Source organism: Phyllostomus discolor, chromosome 8 (genome assembly GCF_004126475.2).
Source record: "Phyllostomus discolor isolate MPI-MPIP mPhyDis1 chromosome 8, mPhyDis1.pri.v3, whole genome shotgun sequence".
Classification (NCBI taxonomy): domain Eukaryota; kingdom Metazoa; phylum Chordata; class Mammalia; order Chiroptera; family Phyllostomidae; genus Phyllostomus; species Phyllostomus discolor.
In genome coordinates, this window is record NC_040910.2 from 44,766,650 (window position 1) to 44,784,872 (window position 18,223).

The following is an 18,223-nucleotide window of genomic DNA, read 5'->3' on the forward strand; positions in this document are numbered from 1 at the left end:
TTGGATTTCTTGGAAGACTGTTCCCTTTGCCAGATTGGGGAAGTTCTCCTTTATTATTTGTTCAAATATGTGCTCAATCTGTTGCTTTTCCCCTTCTGATTCTGGTACCCCTATAATTCGGATATTGGAACGTTTAAAGGTGTCTTGGATGCTCTTAATCTTTTCCTCAATTTTTTGAATTCTTATTTCATCATGCTTTCCTGCTTGGTTGATTCTATCTTCCTTCTGGTCCACTGTATTGTTTTGAGACTCATATTCCTTCCTTTCACTATTGGCTCTCCTCCGCGTGTCTTCCTGCATCTGTTTTATGGTAATCTGCATTCTTTCATCTAAATTTCATCCAAAATCAACCAGTTCCGTGAGCTTTCTGATCACCAGTGTTTTGAACTGCGCATCTGATAGATTGGCTGATTCTTGATCGCTCAAAAGGATGAGTCCCGGGGGACTGATCTGCTCTGTTGAAAACATTTTTTTTTCCCCGTCTCTCCTTTTTTTTTTCCGGTCTGGTTGCTCTTGTTACGGTGGGGGGCGGAGCCTTAGGTGTTCACTGGGGCTGTGCGCCCCAGTTGCTAGATTATGACGTTATATGTGGGGGCGGGGCGGGGGCGGGAGCGGGGTGGGAGAAAACAATGGCGGTAGTTCCGTTCCCCTGGACTCAGACCCTTGTCTGGGCTTTTGGGCCTCGAGTTCTGCCCTGGTCCACAATCGCTGCCCCTCTGGGTCTGCCAGCCGCAGCTTGCGTACTCAGGGATCACCGCTGCCTTCTTGCACCCCCGGATGGCTTTTGTGCCTATTTCGCGCCAAACCTTCCCCCGACCTCCGCGCGCCGCCGGCCCGAGCCAGCCCCACGCCCGCCCGGCTGGTCTTCTCCTACCAGTCCAGATGAATGCATCTACTTCAACTTCTTGGCTGCCTGACTTCCATTCAGATAAATCCTCTGCCGGATCTGGGTGTTATTCTGATAGTAAATTATTGTTGTAAATTATTGGTTTTCTAATCTTGGTTGTACGAGGAGGTACGGTGTGTCCACCTATTCCTCCATCTTGCCGGAAGTCCAGTGATCCTTGAAGACAGGAACTTTGTTGTTGTTGTTTTTTTATAAACTAAACAGTTCTTCATTACCTTTTTTTAAGATTTTATTCATTTATTTTTAGAGATGGAAGGGAGGAAGAAAGAGAGAGAGAGAAACATCAATGTGTGGTTGCTGGGGGCCGTGGCCTGCAACACAGGCATGTGCCCTGACTGGGAATTGAACCTGCGATGCTTTGGTTCTTACCCCGTGCTCAATCCACTGAGCTACACCAGCCAGGCTTTGGAACTTTGTTTTTGACATTTATCATCCAGACGATACTAAACCTTGGTTCCCCAATCTCTCATCACACCTCCCTAGTGAATAATTAATTTATAACAGAAAGTGTTTCTATTCATCAGATGGGGGAAAGGGAGGAGAGTGAAGGAGTAGAGGGTGAAAGGGGAAGAGGTGGTGGGAAATCAGTCACTTTCTTTCACTTCCCCTTCATTTGCCACTATGGCTTGTGAATGGTCATCTCAATAATACCTGTAGTCCCAAGTGGCACAGATTCTCCTGTGAAAGGAAGATAAAAGAACTGGATAATGATGACTAAACACAGAAATAACAAGTAAGGAGAAAGGATGGGGTAAAGAAGGAAGATAAAGTGGTGAACACAGGAAGGGATGGTGAGTCCCACTTGGCGATGGGGGTACCATAGCCTGCTAACTGCTGATCAGTATGCACATTAGAGGTGCCAAGAGCAAGAAAAATTGCTCTATAGAAAGAAAATGGTGGACAAGCAATGGAGATGTAGAGCTGAGAGACCGTGGGCAGAGAAAAGTTTAGGATAGAGTGAAAAATTAAGGGGAACTTTCAGGAAATAATAGAGACCTTACAAGAAATTTTTTTTATTCATAGGAAAACAATGGTTTGCAATTTTCTTTGCAATGTTAACCACTTACCTCAATGTTCCACAAAAATTTTCAATAAGATTCCCTTTTTTGTTCTTGAAAATAATTAAGTAATTAATTAAAATGTGGCAGGTCTGGATTGATATTTCAAAGACTTAGTATTGTGAAGACTTAGTATTTCTAGATTTCAAAAACTTAGTAAGAAAAAAACATTCAAACTATCTCTTTAATAATTTTTATCTATTGATTTATGTTAACATATTAAGAGAAAAGGACCTGGAGCAGCATTCTAGAGTTATGTCTTTTTTAACTTATTGATTTTTTAAAGATTTTATTTATTTTTAGAGAGGAAAAGGGAGGGAAATATCAGTGTTTGGTTGCCTCTCGCAAGCCCCACAACTCAGGCATGTGCCCTAGACTGGGAATCGAACCAGCAACTCTTGCGCCACCAGCCAGGGCTAACTTACTGATTTTTTTAGAGACAGAAAAGAAGAGGGAGAGAGAGAGGAACATCAGTTTGTTGTTCCACATATTTATGCATTCATTGGTTGATTTTTGTATGTCCCCTGACTGGGGATTGAGTCTGCAGCCTTGGTCACTATTGGGACAGTGTTCTAACCAACTGAGCTTCTGGCCAAAGCCTGGAATTACCTCTTAACCACACACATGTATACTCTTCAGGGACACAACATATTAGGCACACCAAAAGAATATTTACAGTATTTTGCCCTATATCTGAATTAAAATTTTAGTCTACTATGTAATAGATTAAATCTATAAAGTGAAACAGACACTATTTTAAATATAGTGAGTTAAATAAAATATATCATTAACATTAATTTGACTTGTTTATTTTTACCTTTTTTGAATGTGACTAGTAGAAAATTTCAAATTACATTACATTTCAAATTATAAATTACAAAAATAATATGTGTCTCACATACTACTTTTCTGGAGCAGCATTATTCTAATGCATGGAATTATTTTAGCCGCAGCTGTGAAATTTGAACTGAGATATAATATTCATTTCTGCACAAAAGGCTGGTATTATTAAGATCACATAACTCATCAGTAAAACCCTTTTATTTAATCTGTTGCCTTTTCCAATTCTCTGTCCAAACTCTTAAAAGCAGGAGGGGCAATAGCCAGACACAGATGCAGTAAAATTTGTTTGCTCCTTTTCCTTTCAGTTCTGTCAAGAAAATAACAGAATGAAATCTTATTGTTTGTGACAACATGTCTGGACCTTGAGGGCATTATGCCAAGTGACCTAAGTAAGCAGAGAAAGAGAAACACTGTATGATCTCACTCAGTGTGGAATCTGAAAAAGCCAAACTCAAGAAACAGAGGCCAGATGGTGGTTGCCAGGGGCGGGGGTGAGGGACACAGGTGAGGGCAATCAGAGGGTGGGAACCTCCTGCCACATGGAGAATGTGCTCTGGGGCCTCGCGTGCAGCGTGGTGACTCTGGTGAACAATGGCTGCGCTGTGTGTCTGCGAGTTGCTAGAGGAGTAAATTTTAAAAGCTCTTCCCACAGAATAAAATTTGTAACTATGTGAGGTGATGGATAGTAACTAAACTTATTATGGTAATCATTTTATTGTATGTGTGTATACATATATATAATTACATTTTGCACCTTAAATTTACAGTATTGTATGTCAATTATGTCTGAATAAAACTAGAAAATTAATCTAATTTTAAAATATAAACTTAAGAATTAAAGGAGGAAGGTAGGGAAATGTAGGTTTTCTCTAGCTGATGCATAAAATCTAGGTATGGAATTTTTTATGTATGGTATGGCACAGAAAAAGTGGAGCAAGAAATCTAGGAATGGCCCAGTGGCTCATCAAAGGAGATCCAAGCCCCAGACAGGAAAGCATGTCACTCATGTCCTTGCCCCCATGAACTGTTGCTCTGGAGCCCTTGGGTCAAAGAGAACAGGTGAGAGGCTAATTTTATTCTCTGTTTCCTGGGTTGTTGTTTTTTTTTTTCCTGTTCCACCCCTCATGTTACATAAGCAATTACTGTGTTGTTGTTTTCAAGGACAGAACTGGTGTGGAGAGACCAGGGAAATTTGTTTTCTGGTTGGTTTTAGGTTTCTTTGGGGGCTTTTTTGGTGGTGGTGGGTGGAGTTGGGGGGACCAGAGAAATTTGGCTTGGAGACTATTTGGGAGAAAACCATGTGAGCCTTACATTGTCTTTTTATCTGACTCTCATGACAGGCGACAAAGTCATAAAACCCATGACATCTTATAAAATTCTGGCTTTCACAGAGAGAAATGACTTGTTTTGTGTCTTGTGAAATCCAAGTAGAGGTGAGGCTATGGGGACAGGTGTCCTGGTGGCCGACCCCTTCACCTGAAAGAGCAATCACTGGAGTCACTTCTCAGCTTTGGCTCTTATTCCCCGCCCCGGTGAAGACTGACACTCTGAGGGCTGCTCTTCCTGAGCAAAAACACAATGAGCCCTTTCTGTTTTCAGATGAAACACCTGAGCCAAAACGTCATGTGCGTCTTCTGGAAAAGCACGGAGGAGGGTGGCCACTGGTCGCGGGAGGGCTGCACGCTGGCCCAGGTGAACAAGAGTCACACCACGTGCAACTGCACTCACTTGTCCAGTTTCGCTGTCCTCATGGCCATCACCAGCCAGGTAGGATGGAAACATTCAACTCCTCTGGCTAATACTTTTTGAGCTCCTACTAGGTGGCGGTAAGAGCTATAAAGAACAGGAAAACGAGCAAGGGATTGGAGTGACTGCAGAGGCGTGCCACGTTGGACAGGAAGTTCAGAGGAGGATTAAATATGTGAGCTGAAATCTGAATATTAAGAGTTGGTAGTGCTGCGATGCGGATGAACCTAGAAAACATGCGTTGAGTGAGGGAAGTCAGACACAAAGCACCACATATTGCGTGATTCCACTCACATGAAATGTCCAGAAGAGGCAAATCCATAGAGACAGAAAGCAAACTGGTGGTTGCCAAGGGTTGAGGGGAGGAATGCACAGTGGTAAGTGCTTAGTGGGCATAGGGTTTTATTTTAGGGGTGATGAAAATGTTTCGGAGCTACACAGAGGTACTGGTTGCATAACACTGAATACAATAAATGCCTCTGACTGTGTACACTGTAAAATGGTGAATTTTATATTACTTGGATTTTACCTCAATGAAAAAAAAAGGCCTTAGGAAAGGATCTCAGAAAGAGCATCTGATGAAGAAACACAAGTGTGCATAAAGATCCTGAAGAGAGAAGAAATTTGGTGTGTTCCAAAGAAAAATGTGGCTGGAACAGAGTAAATGACAGGAGTGGGAAGGGGGCTAGTCACAGACATGGAGGCCAGAAAAATGTGCCCGACCTCGAATGCCGTGTCAGGAATTCAGGTTTCATTCGAATTGCAATGGGAAGGCAATGGAAGGTTTCTATCACAAACGTTGCATATTTATGTCATTAGAAGATCCCTCTGGCTCTCAAGTCAAGAATGAACAGTGGTCAAGAGTGGACTCACAGACCTGGCCGGAGTGGCTCAGCTGGTTGGAGCATCATCCGGTAAACCAAAAGGTCGTGGGTTTGATTCCCAGCCAGAAGACATGCCTGGGTTGCAGGTTCAGTCCCCAGTCATACCACATGCAAGAGGCAACCAATCCATGTTTCTCTCTCACATCGATGTTTCTATCTCTCTCTTTCCCTCCCTTCCCCTTTCTTTCTCTCCCTTCCCCTCTCTCTAAAATCAATAAGCATGTCCTCAGGTGAGAATAAAAAAAAGGGGTTGGTCTCACAGAGACAGGATAGTGGTCAGCGTTCAGGTGGCAGCAGTTGAGGTGGTGGGACACAGTCAGACACATATCCTAGGGGTGGAGTCAGAGAGCTTACTGATGACATGGGCTGGGTGGCGGCACACAGGAAGTCCTACGTCCTTCTCCTCAGGGATGGAAGTGGTACCCCAACAACAGTTGGTGGAAATCTCCAACCTCTCCTATTACACAGGGCAGTGGGGAAACTAAAGTAGGTTTAAAAACATTAAATACTTCTTTTATTCATTGTTACATTTATGGAATTCATCTGAGTTGGGCATGGCCTTAGTTTTTATTGATGTATACATGTAATATTCCCTTGCATGACTCTACTACAATTTACTTATCCATTCTACGGTTAATGAGTATGTAGGTTGTTTCCTGTCAGGGGCTGTTAAAAACAATGCTGCTTGGCTGAGATGAGGCATAGACAAATTCCGTGTGGAACACTCCCAGGTGATGAGGAAACAACACACTCCAGGTGGTGGGGCCTCTGTTATCACGGGTTTCTAAGTGACATTGTGGAGCAGAGTATTATTCCATCATTATAAAGCTGAAAAACAGACACAACTAAGTTATGTTCTCAGGGGTTGAATCTAGAGGTGGTAAAACTTATCATAAAAGGACCATGGCTACTCCCAGGGGAGAAGGTGGTTTGCAATTAGGAAGAGCATCTGGGATAATGTCCACAGGTTAGTACATGATCAGTATTCACTTAATAATTATTAATCATATGACAGATTGACTTTTATGCTTTTTTCTGTATATGTGTTATATTTCACAATTTTAAGATGGAAAAAGCAAAGGATACGAAAGTTCTATAAAGTGACATTAAGAATGAAAATCCCCACATAATTATAAGGGATGGTGAGTATCATTTCCCATTAGTGAGTCTGGCTAAGTCTGTATGGCTCATCAGATCCCTGGTCCCTGTCTTTAATGAGATGAGTCCCCAAGAGCTGAATTAGATGGGGTGTCTTAGTTTGATACCCTGTCTTAGTTAGATACCAGGTCTTGAGACAAGAATTTGAGGGAAAGTAGTTTCTCTGGGAGGTGAAGCCAGGAGACCTCAGTAGGACAGTAGGGAAGTGAGGCAGGGAAGAGAAGACAGCCAGGAAAAGATGCATCAAAGAGAGAATTGTCCCCATGGATAACTGGGGCTCAATCCCATTGGGTACTTCTGGGAGCTATCGTAGAACAGGCACCTCAGAGCCTTCCCATCAGAGGTAGAGTGAGCTGGGGTATTTATCTGCCAATTCCCCAACTATTATTGTTTGAGGGTACCTTCCAGAGGCATTACACCTTGGCATGTGTGACCTGCTCCAGCATGTCCAAGCACACTCTTATGACAAGGGAAATACCCTCAGGTAGAGTCACTGGGCTTCACAGAAAGCAGTTCAAGGGAAGATAGAGGTGAGTACAAAGAAGTTATAGCCTCTGCTACACAGGACTTGTGTCTCTTTGGGTGCAAGACTGAGTATGGTATTCCAATTCATTTCAACTTGAATTCTGCTGTGCAACATGGAGCCTATAGTTCACAATAAGGGGTTGTGTGCTTAAAAACTTGCTAAAAAGGTGGATCTCATGTTGTGTTCTTACCATATTTTTTTAAAAACAAGGGGACACAAGAAATCTTTTGGAGGTGATGGATACATTCATTACCTTGGTGGGGATGATAGCATGGATATATGCCTTTTTCTAAACTCATCAAAATGTGTGCACTCAGTGTGTTGCACAAAATGTGTGCAATATTTTGCATATTAGGTATACTTAAGTAAAGCTGGGGGAAAAAAAACCTTAGTCTTACAGAAACCTCTCACACTATCATCAGGCTTTGTGCCTGTGTTTAGGATGCCCTATTCCAAAGGGGAGAAACCATATCCCAGAGCAGGACAGTGTGACTGAGATCTTCTCTTTGCTGGGTCCCAGGAGGAAGATCCCATCCTGGACGTGATCACCTATGTGGTGCTGAGCCTCTCTCTGCTGTGCCTTTTCCTGGCGGCCCTCACCTTCCTGCTATGCAAAGCCATCCAGAACACCAGCACCTCCCTCCACCTGCAACTCTGCATCTGCCTCTTCCTGGCCCACCTGCTCTTCCTCACGGCCATCAACAGAACAGAGCCCAGGGTACTGACACTGTCCCAAAGGACCCTTGTCCTGCCTGGGGGATGTGGAGTTCATGGGACCATGTTGTATTGGACCCCTTAATAAGATGTTCTTGGGTTCTAGGAAAGGTTGGAGGGATGGTGCCAACGTGGGCAGGGCTGACGTTGATTACCAAACACTTTTACATTTGATGACCTTGGTTTAATGTAATGTGCTCTGAACTCAATGCCAATATAAAGGAGAGGTCTTAGGGTCACACTCCATCTTAAGTATCCCACATGGTGACACTTGCTTCTCCCCCAGGTGCTGTGCGCCATCATCGCAGGTGCCTTACACTACCTCTACCTGGCCTCCTTCATCTGGATGCTGCTGGAGGGCCTGCACCTCTTCCTCACTGCACGCAACCTCACTGTGGTCAACTACTCCAGTGTGAACAGATTCATGAAGTGGTTCATGTTTCCGATCGGCTATGGAGTCCCAGCTGTGATTGTGGCCATTTCTGCAGCATCCCGGCCTCACCTTTATGGAACACCTGATCGGTGAGCTTGACCTTCACCTTGTGCCATGGGCAGTTTAGGGGCAGCACTGATGATGGTGACTGAGATCCCCATAGCAAACGCACTCTGCTTTTTCCTTGAGTGTAAGACCACTGACCTTTCCCCCAAAGAGGCAGGGAAAGATGGTGGTAACAGCTTGGTAGGGTCTGAAAGGAAGGAGTTTTGTGGTTAGGTATCAGCTCTAGCCCTCCCATAATTTGGAATTCTCAAGTCTAAGATTCCTCTTTAGCAAAATGAGGATAATGATTATCCCCATTGCCCCACCCTCATGATGCTGGTATGAAAATTCAACAGGACTGTGCTTATAAATTGTTTAATGTAGCATTAACACATGGTAGTGAACAATCAAAACCTTCATTGCCATCAGCTTGCATTTTCAGAAGATGACGGAAAAGTTCTCTGTTAGGAAAAGGTGTCACTTGATGTTCATTTCATGTGTTTTCTCTGATCTCTCTTTGTGTCCCTTTTCCCATTGTTCTCAGTTGCTGGCTTGACCTGGAACAAGGATTCATCTGGGGTTTCCTTGGCCCTGTCTGTGCCATTATCTGTGTGAGTATGTGGCTCCAGTGTTCATACAAGGGACATGCACTGTCTCTATTGTATGGTTTCCACCTGCTACCAATTCAGTCCCATGTGTGGGAAAGTAGTTGTGTGTAATTTATAATGAACACATTACATTATTTTAATTTGCATTCTTCCTGGTCTGCATCATCCCTGCAGGTGAATTTAGTATTCTTTCTCTTGGTCCTTTGCATTTTGAAGAGAAAACTCTCCTCCCTCAACAGTGAAGTGTCAACCATCCAGAATATAAGGTAAGATAGAGCAAATGGTACTTCTGACCCCTTCTGCCTCTACTCAACCCCTTCTTGTCCTTCTTATGTGTCTACACACACATACACCCCACAATCAGGCTCCAGAGACTAGCAAGGTCACTGTCATCTCCCTGTGTCTGTATTAACCAGAGTGTAGGCTAAGCTGCTGAGACAAAAAGGCTCCCACTAAAAAAGAGCAAAACAAAAGTTTATGTTACTCTCATGACACAGTCCAGCAGTGAGTGGTCCAGGGCAAGTGGGAAGGCTCTGCTCCACAAAGTTATCCAGAGACTCAGGTTCTTTCTATTTTGTTTCTGCACCATTCCCTAGGGTGTTGTCTTTGTCAATTCCCCATCCATAGGAAGGAGGTTGCATGGTCCCTGTTTGCTCATACCTTATTGCCTACACCTTAGTCACATGGTTCAAGGGAGGCTGGGCTATGTAGTCTCTCATTTGGTAGCCATGTGTTCTTGAAAAAACTCAAAATGGGAAGAGATATAACCCTAAAAGGAAGAGGAAGAGAATGGGGAAAAAACAGCAATTTCTGCCATACAACACAAGATGCACACAGGAGTACTCTTTTTTATCAAAAACAACCAACTTAAGTTTGTTAATCCATCAGTCACTGAAAGCTTAAATTCTATAGAAACTCTAAAAGTTGCACTTCTGAAGGATGCCCCAACAAAACTGCATTTACCCCACAGGGACAGACTGATTTGGCTAACTACAACAAACTTAAATGTACATCAAAGAATTGTGTGTAATGGATTTGTAAAAGATTTCAATGAAACTATGTTTTGTATAATACTGTGTATTTCAAAAAATTGGGGGTTATGAGCATTTTTTATTTTGTGGTATCCATTTTAATTAGAACATATAATTTACTCTTTTCATTTTAATCACAAAATAGCATGTTAAATTTTTTCACATTTTTTAAAAATATATAAAGTGAAAATGGATAACTCCCTCTTTTCCTGCTACTTCCACTTCCCAAGAAAGCTGGAGTTAACACACTTTATGACAAGTATGATATAATATGTGTGATATTTTCCCTAGAGCTTTTTCTGTGCATTTCTATAGAACAGACATGCACACATCCAATAGACAACACATTATGCAAATTAGTCCTCAACCAGCTTTTCTCACATAAAACGTTATGGTTTAAAATTGGGCATAAATGTGTATAGATAGATAGATAGATAGTGACCTTATATCTCAGTTTGCCTAGGCCAGTCCCAGTTAATGCCTGTTGACCCACTGTAACTATTAATAGCACCCTTTTTTATCTCTAATGCTTCCCTGTTTGAGTAACAAAGAATATGACCTCCCCGCCCCCATCTATAAAAGAAAAAGAGATAAAGAGCCCCTGGTTTTAGAATGTTTTCTATATACATGGTACTTTTGTTCTGTATACTGCCCTAAATACATATGTTAAAATCTCATTCAGTCTTTGCAGCAGTCCTATGAAATAGGACTATTATAAAGATGAGGGACCCACGTTACAGAAAGGCAGAGTAATTTACCCAATGTCAAACAGTGGATTAGTGCTGCCTGGGATTTAAAACAAGGCAGTCTAGCTCCAGAGTCCTCACCAGTAAGAACTATACCACAGGAGTGTCCACATCCATCCTTAGCTTTTACACAGTTTTGCATTTTACTCCCCTCAGGATGCTGACGCTGAAAGCTATAGCTCAGCTCTTCATCCTGGGCTGCACGTGGTGTCTGGGAGTCCTGCAGCTGGGCCCAGCTGCCTGGGTCATGGCCTATCTCTTCACCATCATCAATGGCCTTCAGGGTGTCTTCATTTTCCTGGTGTACTGTCTCCTCAACCAGCAGGTAAACTTTCACCCCTTTCTTTATTGTTTTTTTTTATTGTTGTTCAAGTAGTTGTCCCCATTTTCCCTCCACCATTCCCCCTTGCCCCACCCACCCCCACCTCCCACCCTCAATCCTACCCCCTTTGGCTTTGCCCATGTGTCCTTCATACATATGTTCCTTGATGACCCTTTCCCTATTTTCCCCCATATCCATCTCCCCCCTCCCCTCCAAGTGGATTATCAGAACTCAACTAAAGTTAGTGTCTTTATTGTTAGTGTCTTTTTAAATTAGAAAAATTTGCAGGTATGCAGTTTCATGAACATTTAGATCCATGTTCTCTAAATTTTCATTATGAACTTGTGAACAATGTGTAAACACAACCTGTATTTTCCCTACTTTAAGATGCTATTGTGAGACATGTCAACTTACTTTTTAATTGTTTTTATTTATTGAATATAGAGAGAGAGAGGAAAGGAGAGAGAAAAGTATTAATTTGCTTTTCAACTTATTCATGCATTCATGATTGCTTCTTGTATGTGCCCTGACCAGAGATCAAACCCACAACCTTGGAGCAATGGCACCACATTTTAACCAACTGAACTACCTGGCCAGGGAAAATATGTCAATTTATTAATGGCTTTCACAAATTAAATAACTACTGTATCAAGGAAATAGCATGGTTTTCCTCAGCTTTCCTATATGTAATAGTCAGGGTGTAATAGTACTTCAGGGGAATGAGTAATTAAGATCAATAATGCAATCTACCATCCTATTTAAATGCATAAATTATTAAACTCATTTCCATGTGGTAGTATAGTTCCCATACTAACATTTTTTAATAAGAACAATAAGTATAACATGCATAATAAGCTAAATTTTCCAACATTTTTAAAATTATTTTATTGTTGTTCAGTTACACTTGTCTGCATTTACCCCTCATCTCTCCCCTACAAACATTTTATTATGAACATTTTCAAACATACAAAAAGGTTGAAAGAATTATACAGCAAATATCCATATAGTAAGTCCTCACTTAATATTGTCAATAAGTTCTGCAACTTTAAGCAAAACAATGTAGAATGAAACTAGTTTTACCATAAGCTAAATTCTTACAGCATCTCATCAACATTATAACAAAACAACATTGAATGAAATAACATTCAGTGGCCTGTTGTATACCACTCACCTAGACTAAGACTGTGCTATACTTTATTACATCATCTATTCACACTCCACCCTTCTATCCATCCATTCATCCCTCCCAATTAAAAGCCAATGTAGCTCACACATATGGTCAAAGAAAACTATAGGCAACTCTTCTTGTGGGTGTATGCACCTGAGTGGGCACAATGCAAGAGAATTCTGTGTACTCTTCCCTCAGTTCATTTCAGTTCCTAAGGCATCTCATAGTGCAAGCTTCCAGTTTTTCAAGGTATACATTTTATATTCAGTATGACTGCTAAATACAAGCCAGTTCATGTGTCTACAACTGAAGTAAAGAAACAGTGGTGTGAGTCCATCACTCCAGAAATACTGGCTGCTTTGGGCTTGTTGAGATAAGGTCGTAAGATGTCCCCTTACTGAGGGGCACACAGGAGTAATTTGGGCTGCACATTGTCTCCAGAGCTGAACCCCAGACATGATGAAACCCTACTGTATACTATCAAACTATGTTGACATACTTCTACCTAGATTTAGCTAAATTATACTACCTCTGTAGGGCAGGATACTATGCAACCATGAAATATGTTGAAAAGATTGAAACCACAATGAAGCTGGGGTCCACATGGTCCAGGTCAGGAGGGACAATGGACAAATGAACATAGTTCAGCAACCAGAAGAAATACAATATCACTCAAGATCTTTATTTATACAAGTTCTTCTCAAATACCCAGAAGAAGACACATAGTCCATGAATCCCTTAGTTGGGTTTGACCACTAAGATTTTGACTTTGTTAATGTAGCAAAACACATCCTGAATGACACACTCTCTTTCCTGTTACTAGTACTATTCTCTTCCTCTTCCTCCCTCTCCTCCTCCTCCTCTTTCTGTCCCCCTCCCTCTCTCCCTCCCTCCCTTTCTTCCCCACTCTGCATTTAGGTGCCCAAAGAACCAAACTAGCAAGGGAAGAACATCTCCTCAGTGGATGAGGGAGAGGAAGAAACTGAGATGACAGAGCCAACACTTCTTGGAGAGCAAAGGCGAGATTAGGCTTGAAACAATCCAATGTTAAATTTGTTCAGGCGCAAGAATAGTTTGGGACTGGAAGGATATCCAAACTGTATTAGGAAAAAAGCAAGTTTCAAAATGGTGCTCCAGAAGGGCTGCATTTTGTTTATATAATGTGTATAAACATTTATTGCTTCTGTTGTTGGTGGATAAGGATGTATATGGCAAAGCACAACGGTTCTCAAATGATCCCCCCAGGGGACATATTTGGCAATGTCTAGGGACATTTTTCATTGTCACAACTGGAGAGAGAGATGCTACTGGCAAAGTAGAAAGGTGGAGCCCAAGGATGTTGCTAAACATCCTTTAGTGCATAGGACAGCCCCCATCACAAGAATGATCCAACCCAAGATGTCGATAGCACCAAGGCTGGAAACCTTGGTGCTGCAGATACTGTTCATGGCCCCCTCATGTCCTTTAGGCATTCATCTCTACATGCCCAGGGTTGCTTATTGCAAACACCTGTGACTCTATGCCTGTGGGCTTCTTACTGCCCACAGAAAAGGCCTGGCCCATGCACAGGACAAGCTGGTGGTTCCAGACAGTAATGGCAGCAGCCATCAACTAATGACTGTTGGGAGCTGGTGAATAAATGTCCCAGATCTCTTGACCTCAAGGTGGGATAACTCTGAGGTGTTTCCTATGCTGTTTCCCAGAGCTCCTCAATGAGACAGAGCCACAGTTGTCCAAGTGGAAACTCAGTGGAAAGGATGAGGTACTTTTTACTGGCTGCTTTCCCTTCCCTATCTCACTTCCCCACAGATCCACTAGTGTTTCACGAGGTCACCCCTCAAATTAACTCTTTACATTTGAACCCTATCTTGGAGTCTGCTTCTGAGGGACCCCAAACCAAGTCACATGGAAGGATACCACCAAAACATCAGTTGTCTTTCACTAGATTGAGGAATTATGCATGATTTCTATTTTCTTCTTCTGCATAAGCATTTTTATAAGTTTTCTACAACAAAGATATATTCTGTGATATGCAAAGTACTGTGATGGTAAAATATACATAACATGAAATTTACCACTTCAGCCACATATCAGTGTACAGTTTGGCAGCATTCAGCACCTTCACACTGTGCACAGCTGCCACCGCCGTCGTGCTCGAGAACTTGTTGATCATCTCAGTCTCGACTGAAACTCTATACCCACTAAACAGTAACACTCCATTCTTCCCTGCCAAGCCTCTGGCAACCACCACTCTATTTTCTGTCTCAATTAGTTAGACTGTTATAAGGGTCTCATATATGTGGCATTATACTGTATTTGTCCTTTGTGACGGCCTTATTTCACTCAGCAGTATATCTTCAAGGTTCATCCACATTGTAGTATGTGTCAGAAGTTCATTCTTTTTGGAGGCTGGGTAACATTTTATTGTATATATAAACTACATTTTGCAGGAAAAGTTTTTTTTTCATAATGTCATTTTACTCTTCCCAACTCTGCCTTTTCTCTTCTCTAATATTAACAAAAACCATCCTGGTATTTCCTGTAATGTTCCAGGTTCAAAAATGGTTTGGAAACATCATGAAACCTAAACCTGAGTCTGAAACTTTTACACTTTCCAGCAAGTTTGGCGCTTACTCTAAATCCCAGTGAGGTAAGAGGGCTTGTGATTTATTCTAATGTTTCACCCCTTGTCACCCTAAACTTCCTCTCCTTGTCTTACCATGAGCTTCCCTTCCTAGAAGGTTTGGGGAAGTGTTGTTTTTTTTTTTCTTGATGACCTGGTTAGCATTCCTCATTCTCACTGTATTGTTCCTGGTGACCCTGCTCACTCACTGTGCTTAAGCTGGCTTTGATATCTGTTCTTGTCATTCAAAAAAGTATGGGTAAAACATACCCTCAGCACCGCTACCATCTAAAGTAGACTTCTTTAGGAGACACAATCTTAGACACACAGTGGTCATCATCTGAAATTCTACTATTCCTCAGAGAGGTGGACATAAGCCCAGTCGAGTTGATAGATATCATGGAAAGGACCCCAGGACAGGAACTCCAGCCCAGCTGTTCAACATAACTATAGGGCAGGGATGCACAGAATAGTGGGACCTTCCTAGGAGAAGAAAGGGTCTTTTTAGAAAGGGAACCTCCCTGAAACTTGGTTGTTGGTATTTGTCTGTTCTTGCATTGTACTAACTCAGGCTCAGTGCACCAAAGATCAAGCTTCTAGCACTATCCAAGACTCTTCTCCATAGCTGTCCCTCATTTCTTCTTGTCAAGAAATATGAGGACATATTTGTAAGAAGTCACTAGACGAGCAAGATGGACTCAAAGCTCATAATCCATAAAAACTCTCTCAGCCTCACTTGGTTTTATGCCTCCCGTGTGTACACCTGTCACATCTGCTAGCCAAAAAGATGTAGAATAAGTTATTTTTAAACTAAACAAAATTTAGAAATTTTTGATATATCATCTTCTTCATTTGTTGGGATAATACGTGATTTTCTCCAACAGTAGCAATGTTGAGGTCACTGAAGAAACATCCATCCCTTATTTGAGTCAGGAAAGGAAAATTCATTGAAAATTTTTCTAAAAGGATCAAGAAGAAAATGTGACCAGGAAAAAAAAAGTCCTGGGTATGTCAGGTGACCAGAAAAGAATTTTTTACTATTAGGCATAATCATTATTAATAAAAATAAGCTTGTGGAAGGTGCTAACCATTGCCTGTGACTTCTGAAAAGTTTGCCAGATAATCCAAAATAATTCCCAAAGTTGCCAGCACTCCAGCCAGTGGTTTGTTGTTGTTGCTATTATTATTATTATTATTATTATTATTATTATTATTATTATTATTATTATTTAACATTGTCAGAATCCATGAGTATATCTTTAAAAAGAGACTATATTATATATTTATTTTTACATTTTTAATATATATAAACACCTTTTAAGAAATACATTTGCTTTAATTAAAGGAACCTCTTGAGCTTTTATTTTTCTAGGCACAGGGTATGAGTAAAAGCTAGCAAAACCCTTTCTATGAACTAATTTGTCCTTGGGTTAACTTTCTATCTCTGTCCCCTAGAAACTTGCTAGCATTGGAAAGTCAGTTGTGTAACCAGGCAATACCACTGCTGGGAAAAGTCGTGCTTGACTGGACAGGGAGTTCTGTAAGCGAACCACCAATATTATGAATGAAGGCATAGCTGTGGACTTCTGCATATGGTGACTCACATAACTAGCCAGGAACTCTTAACCTCATGGGCTGGAGAACCAATATCTCCTGTAGCAGTTTCGGGCTTCTAAACAAGCGGTAATTTGTAGAGAGCAAAGAGAGTACTTGTTGAGTTCTACAATTTGTCAGGTACTATGGTAGGTAATGGACATACAAATAGTAACAAGTCTAACACAGTCCCTACCTTAGTGAAGCTTAGAGTCTAACCTTTCTTCATAGACAAAAACCAAGGTCAAGGGGTCTGAAGTTCTTGAAGGGGATGTTATGTCCAACATTTTTTTCAAAAAAATAATTCACCATCTTCAATTTTTTAGAAGTCTTCCCACTATAAACTAAGGGTATGCCTCTCCTAGGATTCCAAAACACTAGGAGATCATGTCATACTTGCCTACTGGATGAGCTCTCTGGCTTTAACCCACTCCTACTATTCCTCTGTTTTGTTATTTGTTTTGTGTTATCTGTACATCCAACTTTAATCTAAACATCTTTTGTGGGGGGAATGTCTTTCCAGAACACATGAAGAGAAAATAGTAAAACTAGAGCATTCAACTTCACGTGAAAAGTCATATCCATGGATCTGGTTGGCATTGTGAAGAATGAAGCTGAAAACAAAAGAAATTATACACATTATTCTTGGAGAAGAAATGTTTAACCTATACTTCCTGAAGGGTTTATTATGCATAATGGCTCTCAATACACGTATTTCGAATTGGATTTCTCTTGTTCAATCAATGCTTGTCCCTGGTTACCCAAATCATGACCACTGCAAATACTTCTCGTAAATGAGGAGATCCCTTTGAAGGCCTCTTCTCAAGCTATTTCTCTCACTCATCCTAAACTTGTTCTTTAAACCCATTCACTCCCTTAAACCATCAGGTTTATCATCTTTCTTATCCAGGATGATCACCCCCCGACCCAGGTCAAATGATTCTCTCCCATACTTTCAACACTTTGCTTCCTCATTCTGATTCTACACCTACCTGCCTGGGAAAACCCCAATCCAGCAGCAATCCAAAGATGACAGGTGCTATGCATGTCTATTCAGTGGCCATCACCACTATCATATGATCCTTATTAACAGTGATAGTCAGCTGGAGGTGGAGGAGGGGAAAAGATTACCCTCCCAGGGACATTTTTGGTTGTCATGACTGGAGCAAGGTGGACTGCAACTGGCACCTAAGTGGCAGAGGCCAAGAATGCTGCTAAATACCCTACAATACATAACACAGACCACACACAAGGAGCAAAGAGTTATTCATCTCCAAATGTCAGTAGTGCTGAGGTTGAGAAACACTGGTGCTAACTAACTATAATGATCTTATTCTTATTTGCTAAAGATTGGTTCAAGATGAGCATTTGTACCAATTGTAACCAATGAGATATAAGAAACATCTACTGGAAAATACTCTTTCTCCTTGATAAAAACAAAATAAATTAAGGAGAACCTGACCCTGACTTTCTAATTTGGGCTATTATAATAATGTGATGCTTGGAGAAAAGATGGAAGAGTGGAAAGATGGGAATAATCTGAGTTTTATGACATTGTTGAGTTGCTGGACCAACCTTGGGCTTTTTCCTGTATAAGACAAACTCCTTTTCTTAAGCCACTTTGGGTCAGGTAACCTGTCACTTGCAGCCCAAAGCAGCCTTCTTTATGAACCAACCATGTTTCTCCTTTACTCCTCCATCAAAGCAGTGGCATCCCAGAATCACTCAGCTTGGAGCTGTTACAAATGTGTGCTTTCTGATCTAAACAAGACCCTCCATGCTACCTGAAACTTTCCTTCAGGGGGACTTTCTGTTTTC

General features: G+C 41.4%; 1 protein-coding gene across 1 annotated transcript in view; it reads left to right on the plus strand.

Annotated features, from left to right (window-relative positions):
* Window positions 1-17,131, plus strand: part of LOC114502617 (adhesion G protein-coupled receptor E3) — a 52,497-nt gene extending 35,366 nt beyond the window's left edge. The window contains exons 9-16 of the mRNA XM_028519677.2: window positions 4,408-4,575; window positions 7,643-7,840; window positions 8,123-8,358; window positions 8,859-8,925; window positions 9,097-9,188; window positions 10,856-11,024; window positions 14,743-14,839; window positions 16,929-17,131. Of these exons, the coding sequence (XP_028375478.2) occupies window positions 4,408-4,575; window positions 7,643-7,840; window positions 8,123-8,358; window positions 8,859-8,925; window positions 9,097-9,188; window positions 10,856-11,024; window positions 14,743-14,838 (1,026 nt within the window). The 3' untranslated portion in view covers window position 14,839; window positions 16,929-17,131. The remainder of the gene's footprint in view (window positions 1-4,407; window positions 4,576-7,642; window positions 7,841-8,122; window positions 8,359-8,858; window positions 8,926-9,096; window positions 9,189-10,855; window positions 11,025-14,742; window positions 14,840-16,928) is intronic.
* Window positions 17,132-18,223: the final 1,092 nt, after the last annotated feature.